The 17,888-nt window shown below is 44.6% G+C and overlaps 1 protein-coding gene and 1 pseudogene across 5 annotated transcripts in view; one reads left to right on the forward strand and one right to left on the reverse strand.

Annotated features, from left to right (window-relative positions):
* LOC118388388 (death-inducer obliterator 1-like) overlaps positions 1 to 5,533 on the forward strand; it is a 28,476-nt gene extending 22,943 nt beyond the window's left edge. For 3 of the 5 annotated variants that reach the window (XM_035777420.2, XM_035777423.2, XM_035777421.2), the window contains one exon: positions 1,022 to 5,533. In XM_035777420.2, the coding sequence (XP_035633313.2) occupies positions 1,022 to 4,986 (3,965 nt within the window). In that variant the 3' untranslated portion in view covers positions 4,987 to 5,533. The remainder of the gene's footprint in view (positions 1 to 1,021) is intronic. The other 2 variants (XM_052526694.1, XM_052526693.1) reach the window with 2 other exon arrangements.
* Positions 5,534 to 6,901: 1,368 nt separating this feature from the next.
* The window catches only part of LOC118389641 (opioid growth factor receptor-like), a 34,887-nt pseudogene continuing 23,900 nt past the window's right edge, over positions 6,902 to 17,888 (reverse strand).

The raw sequence follows: 17,888 nt of genomic DNA on the forward strand, positions 1-17,888 counted from the left end.
ATTTAAAGTGTTCTACACTGCAACTTGGTGTACTGCATTAGTGGATCTCCAGTACTTACATGTCATAACTGAAGCGGCAGCACCTGACCTGCACCTAGCCCATCCCATACCACAAACTGAATGCCTGGGGAGCCATGGTAAGTTGTCCTGAGAGAGGTCCAGCTCAGTGAGCCTTGGACAGAGATTGGCCCACTTATGTTGCTGTTTTCAAGAAGACTAAGGACAAGAATAATCTATGGCTTTCAACCACATGTCAGACTGAATTTACGAATCAAGAAACACACATCCATTTAGTTTGTCAGCAGAGGTTGGGTTGGTATGTGTCATTAAAAACGTAAGCTGAGTGCAATGCACTGTACAACAAATATGTTGTATTTTTTATATGGCATCTTAAAGAATATGTGTAAATGCCCACTTATTTACTGACTTCATGAGAATGCATACTAATGACAATCTAGGAAGAAGAAAAGCTTTTTCAAACTGGTGAATGTGAGTGTTTGTGTAATTTTGAAGGGTGATGAAGTTGTTTGATGATCAAACAGGAACATGTCGTTTAATGCAGTGCACAGACAGTCATATTTCTCAAAGTATTATGGGAAGTTTGACTGCTCAGCATTGTGATGATTCTTACTAATTTTATAAAGGTTGTCTGTGTTCTACAATTGTTTTTTTGTATTCTTTTGACACATTCATATTACATTTAATGGTTATCATTTACCTGATTATACAGGTGGCATTGTTTGCTCATGTTATTGATTGTCTGAACAATTGAAAATGGAAAGTGAAGACCACAGCTTGACTTTAAATCAACACTTGTTTGTGAACTGTTTTTGAAATCCTATGTTGCTGTCATATTAGGGGGTGTTTGAAATAAGCTATCGTTTCACTTCAAACACATCTGTATCTCTGGAAATGTTTCTTCTTCTAGTTGAGATATGCAGTATACAAGTATGTGAGTGGATACATATGTTCTAGAATGTTTTTTATTCCATTTTCATTATTTTACCTTTCTGTCTTGTAGGTCTTGAGCCAGCGCGCCCTAACCTCCTCCTCGGCTTGGTGATCTGTCAGAAGGAGAAGAAGCGTGCTGTAGCCTCCTTTGAGACTGAAGAGAAGCGTTCCATGACCCAAATCAGAGACCTAGATGACACAGGCCTTCCAAAACCAACCTCAGCCATCAAGGCTGAAGTGAAAGCAGAGAAAGCCTTGCGGTACACCCAAGATCTTCCCTTCAACACATCCCCCCCAGGTACACCTCCCCCTCTCAGCTCCTCAGAGACCTCATCCATCTCCATGGCAGCCTCATCAGTGCTGTCCTTCCTGTCTTCTGTCAAAGCCCCTGCTACAGGCAGAGAGTCACCTTCCTCCAGCTCTGCTGCATCCTCTGCTACCAATGCCACCCCCCTTCAGACCATCCTGAAGACTTTGTTTGGGAACAAGATGCATGACTCTGAGGCCTCCATGTCCCCTTCTGAACATGGTGCTGTTGACGTCTCAGCTGGCCCCGCTACTCTGCTTGATCCCATCGTTCAGCAGTTTGGACAGATTTCTAAGAAGAAGCAGGTGGAGGAGGATGAGGATGACCGACCATATGACCCAGAGGAAGAGTATGACCCAGGTATGGGCTATGGAGCACCCCAGAAGTTAGTTAAAGAACCTGAGGTCATCAAGCAGCCAGAGGCTACGGATCTGGACGATGTGGCCTATGATCCGGAGGATGACACCATCTTTGAGGAGGTCAGGACTGATGTCCCTGGTCAAGCCAGGGCCGCACCAGGAGGTCTGACCGAACAGCAGAAAATGCTGGAGGATCTCAACAAACAGATTGAGGAGCAGAAACGTCAGCTTGAGGAGCAGGAGGAATCGATCTACCAACCAGGGTCAACCACAGGGACATCAGCTGCCTCGTTCTCAGTCATTGACAGCTTGATCTCTCAGCCATCCCTACTGGCCAACAGTCAGCTTCTGCAGCTGGGAAAAAAGGTTGATGAGTTGATGAAATCCTCCTCTGCTGCCACTCCTTTGATTAACCAGAGAAGGGACCCAAGGCAGAGCAGGGACCCCAGGCCGAGCAGAGACCCCAGGAGGCTAACCTCAGACTCGATAGAAAAAGAAGAGACAACTCTTCCTGCTCCTGTCACAGCCACCACGCAACCACCACAGACTGATGTCCAAGAACCAGAAACACCACTGTCCCAAGAAGAGGTTATAACAGAATCTCTTCCCTTCCTGGAATCAGACACAACAGGGGAGTCCATTCCCCTGTTAGGTGAGAGTGTAGAACCTGATATGGAGGTCAATTACGTGGAGAAACTAACTGTGGAATCGGAGGAAGTTGACCCAACCAAGAGTGACTTTGACAAATACAGTATTTGGCCAAATGCAGCCAGCGTTTTAAAAACAGGAGAGATTTCTAATTCGGAGCAGAACAGTCAAGAGTCAACGTCCTCTGGCTACTTCAAGATGTCCGCAAACAGCTCCTCAGCTTCACCTACAATTAATGTACTGTCTCAGAATGTCACCCAGGATAGCTCCACCCTGATGGACACCCAATCCTCCCACATGTTACACATGGAAACATCAGGCTACATGGACTATGGAGCTCCTCCTGACGTTGCTCCAACAGCCACCTTCCCACCCCACCTTGGACCCCCACCGATGCAGGGTCCACCTCCAATGCTTGGGCCACCACCCATGCAGAGTATTCCTTCCTTGTCAGGCTCTCTTCCTATGCAGAGACCTCTACCCATACCGGTTCCTTCACCCATGCAAGTGGAGAGTGACCAGTCTCAGTACTCTCAGTATGGGCCAACTCCTGCTGCTTACCCTCCCTATCAGAACCAGTGGGGTGGCTCTCAGCAGCAGTATGAGGCACCCCTTGGACCTCCACTCCAGACCGTGATGCAACCCAGAGGACCCCCTCCATTCCAACCGATGGGCCAGAGAGCTCCACCTCCCCAGATGTTCAATGCACCCATGGGTTCCCTGGCTCCACGGCACATGGGGCAACAAGGCCCACCTCCAGGCCAGTTCATGGAGGGCCATGGCCTTCCCCCACCTCCTACTTTTGATGGGCAAAATGGTTTAGCTCCAACAAGGTTCACTGGACCCCCTCCTCCATTCAACTTCCCTGGACCCAGAGGCCCCCCTCCTCCCTTCACAGGTCCTCCCCCAGGCCACTTTGACAACAGAGGACCCCCTCCATTGCACTTCCCCGGACCCAGAGGTCCTCCACCTTCTCATTTTGGCGATCATGGGTCCCAAGTACCCATGATCGACCCACCAAGAGGCCCTGTAGACCAGTACAACAATGCCAGTGTTGGTTCCTACCAGCAGAGCATGGACCATCACCAGGGTCAGACCCCTCCACACATGTACAAAGACAACCAGGCTCCCCCACCAGGCCCCTCTTACAGAGGACCTCCACACTACCAGTATGAGGGGCGGAGAGGCGCGCCTCCCAGTGGAGATGTGGGTGAACAGCATTTCCATCCACCTAACCAGTTTCGGGGATCTAGAGCACCCTCCCCACCACCACACAGGGGATCTTATGATGACCAAAGACAAGACCACCAGGGGGGCCCACCTCAGCATTTCGGAGGACCTGACCGGTTTCGCCTTGACAATCCAGTAGACTTAAGACCAACCCGCCACAGTGGGCCACTGCTCCCGACCCCTCCAGAGGGCCCCATACCTCTACCAAACCGCATGAGGGGCCACAGCCCAGAGTCCCACAGGGATGACCACTGGCGACGACACTCGCCTGACATGAGAAGGAGCAGCTCCACCAGAGAGGGCTCAGAGCCCCGCGGTGGAGACAGTGCCAGTCGGTTTGAGGGTGGCCACAAAGACCGGGAGCCAATCCCTGTTTCCTCTGGGCTGTCGGAAAGGCAGAAGGATCTGTCTGAGGACCGCAGGAGGGAGAGGGACCGTGAGGGGCCCCATGGGGCCAGGCCATGGGACAGGAGCCAGAGCAAGCGCTGGAGCCGGGAGAGGGACAGAGGCAGGGAGAGAGACCGAGGAGAGAGGGAACGCAGCCGGGAGAGAGACCGCAGCAGAGGGAGGGCGGGAGAGCGGCACAGGGCTACAGAGGGAGACGGGCACAGGGCTCCAGAGGGAGACGGGCACAGGGCTCCAGAGGGAGACGGGCACAGGGCTCCAGAGGGAGACGGGCACAGGGCTCCAGAGGGAGAGCGGCACAGGGCTCCAGAGGGAGACGGGCACAGGGTTCCAGAGGGAGAGCGGCACAGGGCTCCAGAGGGAGAGCGGCACAGGGCTCCAGAGGAAGAGCGGCACAGGGCTCCAGAGGGAGAGCGGCACAAGGCTCCAGAGGGAGAGCGGCACAGGGCTCCAGAGGGAGAGCGGCACAGGGCTCCAGAGGGAGAGCGGCACAGGGCTCCAGAGGGAGAGCGGCACAGGGCTCCAGAGGGAGAGCGGCACAGGGCTCCAGGGGGAGAGCGGCACAGGGCTCCAGAGGGAGACGGGCACAGGGCTCCAGAGGGAGACGGGCACAGGGCTCCAGAGGGAGAGCGGCACAGGGCTCCAGAGGGAGAGCGGCACAGGGCTCCAGAGGGAGAGCGGCACAGGGCTCCAGAGGGAGACGGGCACAGGGCTCCAGAGACAGACAAGAGGAAGGACAAGGAGAGAGACCGTGACCGAGAAAGGGACAGAGTTAGGGGGAGAGAGCCTGACAGGAGAGACTACGACCGAGAGAGAGCCAGGAACAGAGACCGAGAGAGAGACAGAGAAAGGAAAAGAGACGGGACCAGGAGCAGAGACCGGGACAGAGGCAGGGAGAGAGAGCCTGACAGGAGAGAAAACGACAGAGACAGAGCACGGGACCGAGAAAGGGACAAAGACCGAGACCGCCGGGACAGGAGCAAGAGCAAAGAAAAGAGAGAAGACAAAAAAGAATCAAACAAATCTTATGTCCCAAAGGAGAATGATAAACCTGCAGAGGTGGAAAGTGATAAAAACACATCATAATGTCTTACTTCTGTAGACCACTTTTCTCTGTAGTAACTCAATCACCCTGTGACTTTCACTTTCAGCATCATAACTGTACATGTAAATAGACATTATTGTGAATGCTCTTGTAGTTGAAAGGTCTACACATTTTGTATTCCTTTTGCCATTTTATACATTTTAACACATTTAAAGGAACTAATTGTGTGGTCTTAAGTATGATCCCATCTACCTATCTCCTGTCAAAGTACCTTCACATGGTACAATAATCACATGAAAGTAACTCCCTTCCTTGTAATGTAGATATGAATGTATTTGTGTATATACTGGTATGTTTTTAATCACATTTTTCTAAGTAGAGAAATTATAAGCCATATATCTGGAGTGGATAATGTGAGAATTGAGGAAACACATTGATTCCTATAGTCTAACGTATATGACAGTATGTGCTTATATGTTCATCAGTCAAGAACTGAAGGGTTGTATCTACAGTATTGCTAATTACAGTTAACAGTTGAAATGTCCTGATTTTGTTTAAACTTGGCCAATTAAACCTACTTTGACTACATATCTCTTTGTCATTAATGGGTATTGTCTAACAGATTCTTTTATTGATTTGAGTTGCATGTAAATCAATGTCCGGTACATCCACTTCAGGACAATTGCCCTGAGCTTTGGCTTGCTACCTGCTATTCACACCAAACTGAGTCCGATCCAATCCAACATTTGGATGCACATGTGTGATCTGGAGGCATGTAACCAAAAGCAGTTTTCATGTAATCAGACAAACAAAAGCAATGTAGATTGGCCAATGATTGACTTAGTGAACAGAGAATGTACAGAATGTACATTATGCCTATTACATTTTCCTAAATATTTTTAGAGGATTCCAGTATAATTCTTCCAGAATATTGAGAACAGGAAGATGTCTGATTTACACCTCACCTCAGAGGCTGAAAAGAGAGATTTCGAACATATGGGCTCAGTTTATACATCATTCACAATTCTAAAATGGCAGGCACATACTTTTTTAAGGCACCTGCAGCCTATTTTAAACAGAATATATGTGATATCTCTTAAAGGGCAATTCTGACACTTTTCAACCTTATCTCCATCGTCTACAGTGCATTTCTATGGTATGTGGTTAAAAAAGTGATTTGAAAAACCCGCATAAGAGTTTCCAGCCCATGGGAGGGTATTTTCTTGCTCCCTACGTCACCGCAAATGTCATAGTGTTTGAAAACCAGTTTTTAAAATGTTTTAACTTTTCATGTCATCGGATAGGGCCTGGTTTCCCGATAGCGATTTAATTTAGGTTTACAAGTGTTTTAATGCTGTATCTTGCCTACAACGGACAAAGATGCATCACACGTTTCCCAAAACCCCATGCAGTAAGAACGTTTGCAGAAAGAACGTTCGCTAGTGGTCTTTGGAGCATGTGTCGATACTGATAGGATCGAAAGAAAGGCAGCGCTCTTTTTATACGTTGCTTGTGTGTTAATTGCAAAAACATTGACAACGTTGTATTTGTAGTCAACTTTGTTCTGAAATTGACGGATAAACCATTTGTTTCTATGTTTAGTGGAGATCTCTGTATAAATTGACGCGGGAGGGTGAAAAAGCATCTAGCGACGCACTTAACGTTAGCTGTTCTACGGGTGGTCTGAGGCAGACGTTAGATTACAACCGTTTTTAAGTGCAACATTAATTAATAACAATGGTTTTGGGAAACAGCTCTGAGATTTAACGATGGTCCTACCCTGGGATGGGTCTTTAGGACATGGGTCTATGGCCTCAGCCTTAAAATGCTTTTGTGAAACCGGGCCCAGATCACACAGTTCTACCAAGATAGTTACCGTAATAAAATATATATCTATTGTTAGGGTTGCGTAAATTCGAATCTGGTATCAGGATAAATATAACAATGAGTCACCGATTGTATACTATGTATTTTTTATTAGCTAAGTAATAAATGGCAAATGCAACTTTCGTATGTAAGGGCTCACTGTAATACCACGCAGGGCAGAACAGAGAACTGACAAGATGTATGTAAAACAGTATTCTTTATACTGTGATAGACAGTTCCAACCCGTCTGTCGGCCTATCACAGTAGGGGATGGGCGTGGTTTAAACTTGCTCAGCCTATTGCAGGCGGGTCTCCGCCTCTTGGCGCTTATGTTGATAGATGTAACTGTTGCTGTGAAGAACATCCATGCGCTCATGCTCCATACGGTTATTGGCTGCTGTTATCTAACAAAAGACCGCTTGTTCTGCAACCCAACGCTCTGAATGTGCCCCCAACTCATTGCGTCTTCTGTATTTTTCCATCGTGAGAAAGGCCCATGGACCTGTTGCTTTTAACAATGTTTCAAGTCAGCCATGTTGTATAACACATACATACATCCACACAAGCCAACAGCAGATAATATTCAATCATATATATGGTAATGGCTATAATGTAAAACACAGGATCCAACACTATATAACAAATTAGCTGTCGTTTTTTATAAACTGTTAAATGGTTATGCTATTTATACCTACACTAAACAGTGGTTTATATAGTACCCAATTGTCATACTTGAGTAAAGGTAAAGATGTCTTAATAGAAAATGACTCAAGTAAAAGTCAAATCAGTAAAATACTACTTGAGTAAAATTCTTAAAGTATTTGGTTTTTAATATACTCAAGTATCAGAAGTAAATGTAATTGCAAAAATATATAACAAATACTTTCAAATTCCTTATATTAAGCAAACCAGACAGAACCATTACATGTTTGTCTGTTTTTATTTACGGATAGCCAGGTGCACATGTAACAGTATACTTTTAAACCCACCCCTCGCCCATACCCGGGCGCGAACCAGGGACCTTCTGCGCACAACGACAACAGTCACCCTCGAAGCATCGTTACCCATCGCTCCACAAAAGCCGCGGCCCTTGCAGAGCAAGGGGAATTACTACTTCAAGGTCTCAGAGCAAGTGACGTAACCGATTGAAACGCTATTTAGCGCACACCGCTAACTAAGCTAGCCGTTTCACATCCGTTACACACACTCCAACACTCAAACATAATTCACAAACGAAGCATGTGTGTTTAGTGAGTCAGAGGCAGTAGGGATGACCAGGGATGTTCTCTTGATAAGTGCGTGAATTCGACCATTTTCCTGTCCGGCTAAGCATTCCAAATGTAACGAGTCCTTTTGGGTGTCATAGAAAATATATGGAGTAAAAAGTACATTATTTTCTTTAGGAATGTAGTGGAGTAAAAATGTAGTGGAGTAAAAACATAAATTGTAAAATAAAGTACAGATACTCCAAAAAACGACTTAAGTATTACTTTGAAGTTTGTTTACTTAAGTACTATACATCACTGATACTAAGTATACATAACAGTCAATTATAATTTCATTATACTTTATTAAAATATCAAAATCTTCCCCTTCCCATTGGTACCTTATGAGGAGATAGCTCTATGGTTGGACTCTCAGTGGTCTGAACCTGGCTCTGGGATGAGTCTTTAGGACATGGGTCTATGGCTGGACCCTCAGTGGTCTTATCCGGGCTCTGGGATGGGTCTTTAGGACATGGGTCTATGGCTGGACCCTCAGTGGTCTTATCCGGGCTCTGGGATACCTCTTGAGTAGATTGCTCAATTGCTGAGCATTCGATCTTTAACTGACTCCGTGAAACCTCTTTATTAAGTGGCTCTTTCACTCAATTGTTCTTGCCTTCTGAATGTTTAGTGGGTGCACTCTCTATTTTGTAATTTCCCTGATTATTTAAAACATCTTTGGTGGGGGAACGAGTCTTTACATTTACCTTGGACAGTATGTGAGTGCCCTGTAGAGTGAGTAGTTACACACTTTGGAACATCTTCATAATGCCTAATTGATGCACGCTCAGGGGCCAAATCATAATTTTTGAGGGAAACCAATCTTGGAAGAGGGTGCTGAATGGAATCAGCTGTGCTAACAATAGCATTGCGAGGAATGGACAGGTTGTCACTGACATCTCTGTCATCTAAGTAGTTACCATGCTGGTAATGGCCTGCCATTGTTTGGTTTGCCTACTATCTGATAATTCTTCTCCATTTGAGAAAATCATCTGGATCTTCTTAGGGCACCACACAAACTCATGTTTGGGCTCATAGTGCTTGTAGGCATACTTAACTAATTCCCTGCGTTGTTGCTTATCAATAACAGCAAAGATGAAGTAGTTGAGCACGCTCTCCTTCACATTGTACAGGTTGCCTTTGACAAGAGTTTCCTCCAGGAAGAAGTGGACAAGTGGGGCCTGGTAGTGGGGGAACCCCAGAGTGCCCAGGCACTTCAGGATGCGGGTGATGCGCAGGTTGTTGTGTGTATTTCTATCATGAATGAAAACACAAGAACAACAAAAATACAAGGATACTGTTATTCTCAGAAGGTTAATTTGAAAAAAAAACTGAAATTGTAGCTATTATGTATCGCAATCACTATAAAATAACAGTTAAATGACCCAATGAAGAAATTGCTAACCTGTCCAGGTTGTCAAATCTGTCACGCCAGTTATTAGCGCGTCGCACTTCCCTGTTGAGTCATTTGACAGCTGGATGCCGTAGAAGTCCAGCATGAGCTTGTACGACTTGACCAGCCTCTTCTTCGCAGTTTCATCTTGAAGGAAAGCCTGAGGAAGAAGTAGATTGTCATTCAGAACAATTATGAACAAATTATATTTTCATTCATTTCTATACCCACCAGTCAATAGATGACATACAGGTAACTGACAAAATAAAGCAAATACCAGCATAGTTTTTTTGGTACATAGTGTCTCTGCCATAATTTCCTATGACTGAAAACAGCTTCTGGACATCAGAACAGCGATCACTAACCTCAATTTGGATGAACATTTCTACTTCAACGAGTCGGCAGCTCTGGATGTTCTGCTTCCTCCGGACTAGGCCCTAATCTCCGGGACTCGAAAGAAGAAGTCGACGAGTATATCGAAGAGCTAATAAACCACCTGTACTCTCCGTTCTATTGGTGAACGTACAGTCACGAGAGAACAAACTGGACAAGCTCCATTCGAGACTATTCTATCAACAGGACCTGGAAAACGGTAATATTCTATGGTTCTTAGAGTTATGGCTGAATGGGGACAAGGATAATATACAGTGGGGCAAAAAAGTATTTAGTCAGCCACCAATTGTGCAAGTTCTCCCACTTAAAAAGATGAGAGAGGCCTGTCATTTTCATCATAGGTACACTTCAACTATGACAAACAAAATGAGAAAAAAAATCCAGAAAATCACACTGTACATCTCTCTAGTTTTTCTATGCATCGTCAAGACTGGATAGCAGCCTCGGGTAAGACGAAGGGAGGAGGGGTGTGTCCATTTGTCAACAACAATTGGTGTGCAATCTCTAATGTTAAGGAAGCATCACGTTTTTGCTCGCCTGAGTTACAATAACTCATGATAAAATGCAGACCATACTATTTACCATACAATTCTTTTGTAGCTGTCTATTTACCACCACAAACCGATGTTGGCACTAAGACCATATTCAAACTGTATAGGGCCATAAGGAAACCAGAAAATGCACATCCAGAGGCGGCGCTTCTCCTGGCCAATGATTTTAATGTAGGGAAACTGAAATCCCTTTTACCAGCATGTCACATTGCAACTAGAGGCGACAAAACTCAAGATCACCTTTACTCCACACACAGAATCGCATGACAATACGTACAGACCCCAACCAGAAGCCATGGATTACAGGCAATATCCGCTAGAGCTGCAACTTTCAAGGAGTGGGACACTAATCCAGGCGTTTATAAGAAATCCCGCTACGACCTCCAATGAGCCATCAAACATACAAAGCGCCAACACAGGACTAAGATCAAATCCTACTACGCCAGTTCTGGCAGTTCTGATGTTGCAGGGCTTGCAAACTATCACAGATTTCAAAGGGAAACCCACCCGAACTGCCCAGTGAAATGAGCCGACCAGACGAGCTAAATCCCTTCTATGCTCGTTTCGAGGCAAGCAACACTGAATCAGCCAAAATTGAACGGGTCTATTTATATAATGAATATGAATTTGGAGGGCAGAAATGATTAAATATTAAAGCATTAGACCTCTCACTAAAGGCATCAGTCTTACAAAAGTTATACTTAAATCCAAACGGGTTCTCTAGCAGATTAGTAACAATGTCTCACATCATGTTCAAGAATGGCTTTTTTCCCTTTATTTAGATTACAAGCTCTTTTGGTTACTTGAAAATGAAACAAGCCATAGAAAGTTGGTTGCAATTTCAGTTTAATAAAACTAATATTATGGTTAAACTCAAATATACTCATTGATAAAAACGATAATCTTTGTAAATTATATCATAAATAGGACTGGTGGAGTTATGTCACACATTCAGCTAACAAAAATATATGGGAATGTCTGCTTGACCCACAATTACAACCAACTAATTGCAGCATTACCGCAAAAATGGAAGAGACAAGTGGAAGGCGGGGAAAGTAGGGAACTTGTCTGTCGGCCCTGCATTAAAGACCAAAATTGGTTAAAGGTGTGATAAATGACAAGTATACCAGCTGCATTTAAGGACCAATAAATTGACAGCTGTGCCATATAGATTGCAAAATAATATGTTTCAAGCAGATCACCACAGTTCCTGTGCCCAAGTACACCAAGGAAACCTGTCAAAATGACTATCGTCCCGTGGCACTCACATCTGTAGCCATGAAATGCTTTGAAAGGCTGGTCATGGCTCACATCAACACCATCACCCCAGACACCTTGGACCCACTTGTAACTTATTTTGTACATAATGTTGCTGCTACGGTCTCTTATTACTGAAAATAACTTCTGGACATCAGAACAGAGATTACTCACCACGAACTGGAAGAAGCTTTTTTCTTTAACGAGTCCGACGAGAAGGATACACTGCTTTCCCGGGAACAGGCCCAAATCCCCGTCATTTGTGTGAAGAAAAGACGGAGGAAAAGTGGGCGCAAGTCGGGCTGCCTTTGGATAATTCGTTGGCAAGCGAGTAATTCTACTTGCTAACATGCAATCATTGGAAAATAAAATTGAGGACCTACGATTACGATTATCCTACCAACAGGGCATTAAAAACTGTAATATCTTATGTTTCACCGAGTCGTGGCTGAACGATGACAAAATAGAGCTGGGGGTATTTTCCATGCCGGCAGAACATAGAAAAACTCAACCAACTCCATAAGGCCATAAGCAAACAAGAAAATGCTCATCCAGAAGCAGCCGGTGCCTTTAATGCAGGCAAACTTAAATTAACATTTTTACCAGCATGTCACATGTGCAACCAGAGGAAAAAAAACTCAAGACCACCTTTACTCCACACACAGAGATGCATACAAAGCTCTCCCCCTCCCTCCATTTGGCAAATATGACCATAATTCTATCCTCCCAATTCCTGCTTACAAGCAAAAACATAAGCAGGAAGTACCAGTGACTCGCTCAATACGGAAGTGGTCAGATGACTCGGATGCTACGCTACAGGACTGTTTTGCTAGCACCGACTGGAATATGTGCCGGGATTCATTGAATGGCTCCAATGAAGTCATCGTCTTCATCAATAAGCGCATTGACGATGTCGTCCCCACAGTGACTGTACATACATATCCCAACCAGAAGCCATGGATTACAGCCAACATCCGCATCGAGCTAAAGGCTAGAGCTGCCTCTTTCAAGGAGCGGTACACTAATCCGGATGCTTATAAGAAATCCTGCTATGTCCGCAGACGAACCATCAAACAAGCAAAGCGACAATACAAGATTATGATTGAATCCTACTACACTGGCTCTGACGCTCGTCGGATGTGGCAGGGCTTGAAAACTATTACGGACGACAAAGGGAAACCCAGATGCGAGCTGCCCTGTGACGCGAGCCTACCAGACGAGCTAAATGCCTTTTATGGTTGCTTCGAGGCAAGCAACACTGAAGCATGCACGAGACACCAGCTGTTCTGGATGACTGTGTGATAACGCTCTCGGTAGCCGATGTGAGCAAGACCTTTAAACAGGTCAACATTCACATTGAACGCTGAGCTGTAGTAAATTAACAGTATTCTCACATAAAGTATTCAACGACCATGGCATTTTTCCTATTTTGTTGCCTTACAACCTGTAATTAAAATATATTTTTGGGGGGGGGGGGTTGTATCACTTGATTTACATAACATACCTACCACTTTGAAGATGCAAAACATTTTTTATTGTGAAACAAACAAGAAATAAGACAAAAAAAACAGAAAACTTGAGCGTGCATAACTATTCAACCCCCCAAAGTCAATACTTTGTAGAGACACCTTTTTCAGCAATTACAGCTGCAAGTCTCTTGGGGTATGTCTCTATAAACTTGGCACATCTAGCTACTGGGATTATTGCCAATTCTTCATGGCAAAACTGCTCCAGCTCCTTCAAGTTGGATGGGTTCCTTGCTGGTGTACAGCAATATTTAAGTCATACCACAGATTCTCAATTGGATTGAGCCCTGGGCTTTGACTAGGCTATTCCAAGACATGTAAATGTTTCCCTTAAACCATTTGAGTGTTGCTTTAGCATTATGCTTAGGGTCATTGTCCTGCTGGAAGGTGAACCTCTGTCCCAGTCTCAAATCTCTGGAAGACTGAAACAGGTTTCCCTCAAGAATTTCCCTGTATTTAGCGCCATCCATTATTCCTTCAATTCTGACCAGTTTCCCAGTCCCTGCTGATTAAAAACATCTCCACAGCATGATGCTGCCACCACCATACTTCACTGTGGGGATGGTGTTCTTGGAGTGATAAGAGGTGTTGGGTTTGTGCCAGACATAGCGTTTTCCTTGATGGCCAAAAAGCTACATTTTAATCTCATCTGACCAGAGTACCTTCTTCCATATGTTTGGGGAGTCTCCCACATGCCTTTTGGCGAACACCAAACATGTTTGCTTATTTTTTTCTTTAAGCAATGGCTTTTTTCTGGCCACTCTTCCGAAAAGCACAGCTCTGTGGAGTGTATGGCTTCAAGTGGTACGGATACTCCAATCTCCGCTGTGGAGCTTTGCAGCTCCTTCAGGGTTATCTTTGGTCTCTTTGTTGCCTCTCTGATTAATGCCCTCCTTGTCTGGTACGTGAGTTTTGGTGGGCGGCCCTCTCTTGGCAGGTTTGTTGTTTCATATTCTTTCCATTTCATTGTGCTACGTGGGATGTTCAAAGTTTCTGATATTTTTTTAGAACCCAACCCTGATCTGTACTTCTCCACAACTTGTTTGGAGAGGTCCTTGGTCTCCATGGTGCGGCTTGCTTGGTGATGCCCCTTGCTTGGTGATGCCCCTTGCTTAGTGGTGTTGCAGACTCTAGGGCCTTTCAGAACAGGTGTATATACACTGAAATCATGTGACAGATCATGTGAAACTTAGATTGCACACAGGTGGACTTTATTTATTTAATTATGTGACTTCTGAAGGAAATTGGTTGCACCAGATCTGATTTAGGGGCTTCATAACAAAAAGGGTGAATACATATACACACACCGCTTTTCCTTTTGTTATTTTTAAAAATTGTTTTGGAACAAGTATTTTTTAAATTTCACTTCACCAATTTGGACTATTTTGTATGTGTCCATTACATGAAATCCAAATACAATTCTATTTAAATTACATGTTGTAATGTAACAAAATAGGAAAAACGGCAAGGGGGTTGAATACTTTTTCAAGGCACTGTAGTTGTGAATGTCAATTGAACACTGAGCTGTAGTCAATGAACAGCATTCTCACATAGGTGTTCCTTTTGTCCAGGTGGGAAAGGGCAGTGTGGAGTGCGATTGAGATTTTTTCATCTGTGGATCTGTTTGCGCGGTATGCAACTGGTTCCTTGATGGCCGCCCAAGGTGGTAGGGGTAGGCAACAACACGTCTGCCATGCTGATCCTCAACTCTGGGGACCCTCAGGGGTGTGTACTTAGTCCCCCCTCCTGTACTCCCTGTTCACCCACGACTGTGTGGCCAAACACGACTCCAACACCATCATTAAGTTTTCTGACAATACAACAGTGGTTGGCCTGATCACCGACAACGATGAGACAGCCTATAGGGAGAAGGTCAGAGAACTGGCAGTGTGGTGCCAGGAAAACAACCTCTCCCTCATTGTGAGAAAGACAAAGGAGCTGATCATGGACTACAGTGGGGCTGTAGTGGAGCGGGTTGAGAGTTTCAAGTTCCTTGGTGTCCACATCACCAATGAACTATCATGGTCCAAACACCCCAAGACAGAAAATATTTGGCATGGGCCCTTAGATCATCAAAACGTTCTACATTGAGAGAATCTTGACTGGCTACATCAACACTTGGTATGGCAACTGCTCCACATCCAACCACAAGGCGCTACAGTGTGTAATGCATACGGCCAAGAACATCACTGGGGCCGAGCTCCCTACCATCTCGGACCTCTATACCAGGCGGTGTCAGAGGAAGGCCCTAAAAATTGTCAAAGACTCCAGCCACCCAATTCATAGACTGTTCTCTCTGCTACCGCATGGCAAGGAGTACCGATGTACCAAGTCTGGAACCAACAGGACCCTGAACCGATTCCGCACCCAAGCCATAAGACTGCTAAATAGTGAACCACATAGCTTCTGGACTATCGGCATTGACTCCTTTTTGCACTCACACATACTTACACCGACACTCCAACACATACACACACTCACTCACATATAACATGTACAGTTGAAGTCAGAAGTTTACATATGCTTAGGTTGGAGTCACTAAAACTTGTTTTTCAACAACTCCACAAATTTCTTGCTGACAAACTATAGTTTTGACAAGTCGGTTAGGACATCTACTTTGTGCATGTCACAAGTAATATTTCCAACAATTGTTTACAGACAGATTATTTAACTTATAACAAACTCACTGTATCAAAATTCCAGTGGGTCAGAAGTTTACATTCACTAAGTTGACTGTGCCTTTAAACAGCTTGGAAAATTCCAGAAAACTATGTCATGGCTTTAGAAGCTTCTGATAGGCTAATTGACATCATTTTAGCCAATTGGAGGTGCACCTTTGGATATATTTCAAGGCCTACCGTCAAACTCTGTGCCTCTTTGCTTGACGTCATTTGGAAAATCAAAAGAAATCAGCCAAGACCTCAAAAATAAATTGCATACGTCCACAAATCTGGTTCATTCTTGGGAGCAATTTCCAAATGCCTGAAGGTACCACGTTCACCTGTACAAACAATGGTACGCAAGTATAAACACCATAGGACCACGCAGCCGTCAAACCGCTCAGGAATGAGACGCTTTCTTTCTCCTAGAGATGAGCGTACTTCGGTGTGATAAATGCAAATCAATCCCAGAACAACAGCAAAGGACCTTGTGGAGAAACAGGTACAAAAGTATCTATATCCACAGTTAAACGAGTCCGATATCGACATAACCTGAAAGGCCGCTCAGCAAGGAAGAAGCCACTGCTCCATAACCTCCATATAATAGCCAGAATACGGTTTGCAACTGCACATGGGGACAAAGATCGTACTTTTTGAAGAAATGTCCTCTGGTCTGATGAAACAGAAATAGAACTGTTTGGCCATAATGACCATCGTTATGTTTGGAGGAAAAAGGGGGTGGCTTGCAAATCGAAGAACACCATCCCAACCGTGAAGCACGGGGGTGGCAGCATCATGTTGTGGGGGTGCTTTGCTGGACTGGTGCACTTCACAAAATAGATGGCATCATGAGAGAGGAAAATTATGTGGATATATTGAAGCAACATCTCAAGACATCAGTCAGGAAGTTAAAGCTTGCTCTCAAATGGGTCTTCCATATGGACCATGACCCCAAGCATACTTCCAAAGTTGTGGCAAAATGGCTTAAGTACAACAAAGTCAAGGTATTGGAGTGGCCATCACAAAGCCCTGACCTCAATCCTATAGAACATTTGTGGGCAGAACTGAAAAAGTGTGTGCGAGCAAGGAGGCCTACAAACCTGACTCAGTTACACCAGCTCTGTCAGGAGGAATGGGCCAAAATTCACCCAACTTATAGTGGGAAGCTTGTGGAAGGCTACCCGAAATGTTTGACCCAAGTTAAACAATTTAAAGGCAATGCTACCAAATACTAATTGAGTGAATGTAAACTTCTGACCCATTGGTAATGAGATGAAAGAAATAAAAGCTGAAATAAATAATTCTCTCTACTATTATTTTGAGATGTCACATTCTTAAAATAAAGTGGTGATCCTAACTGACCTAAGACAGGGAATTTTTACTAGGATTAAATGTCAGGAATTGTGAAAAACTGAGTTTAAATGTATTTGGCTAAGGTGTATGTAAACTTCCGAATTCAACTGTACACACAGGCATACTGTCGCCACACATACACTTCCATACTAATCACATACGCTGTTGCTACTGTTTATTATCTATCCTGTTGCCTAGTCACTTTACCTCTACTTTTATGTACATATCTAACTCAATGCCCTCATACCACTGCACATCGACTCTGTACTTGCACCCCCTGTATATAGCACCCCCTGTATATTTATTTCTTGTGTTAACATTTTTCTATCATTATTTTAATCTCATCTTGTCCCAGCATTGTTGGGAAGGGCCCGTAAGCATTTCAGTGTTAGTCTACACCTGTTGTTCATGAAGCATGTGACAAGTAACATTTGATTAGATTTGATTGGGCGTTGGGCCACCACGAGCCGCCATAACATCTTCAATGTTCCTTTGCATAGATTTCACATGTGTCTGGAACTATATTGGAGGGATGCGACACCATTCTTCTATGAAACATTCCGTCATTTGGTGTTTTGTTGATGGTGGTGGAAAATGCTTTCTCAGGCGCCACTCCAGAATTTCCCATAAGTGCTAAATTGGGTTAAGATCTGGTGACACACACACACTTTAAACCTCC

This window comes from Oncorhynchus keta, chromosome 10 (genome assembly GCF_023373465.1).
Source record: "Oncorhynchus keta strain PuntledgeMale-10-30-2019 chromosome 10, Oket_V2, whole genome shotgun sequence".
In the NCBI taxonomy this organism is placed as follows: domain Eukaryota; kingdom Metazoa; phylum Chordata; class Actinopteri; order Salmoniformes; family Salmonidae; genus Oncorhynchus; species Oncorhynchus keta.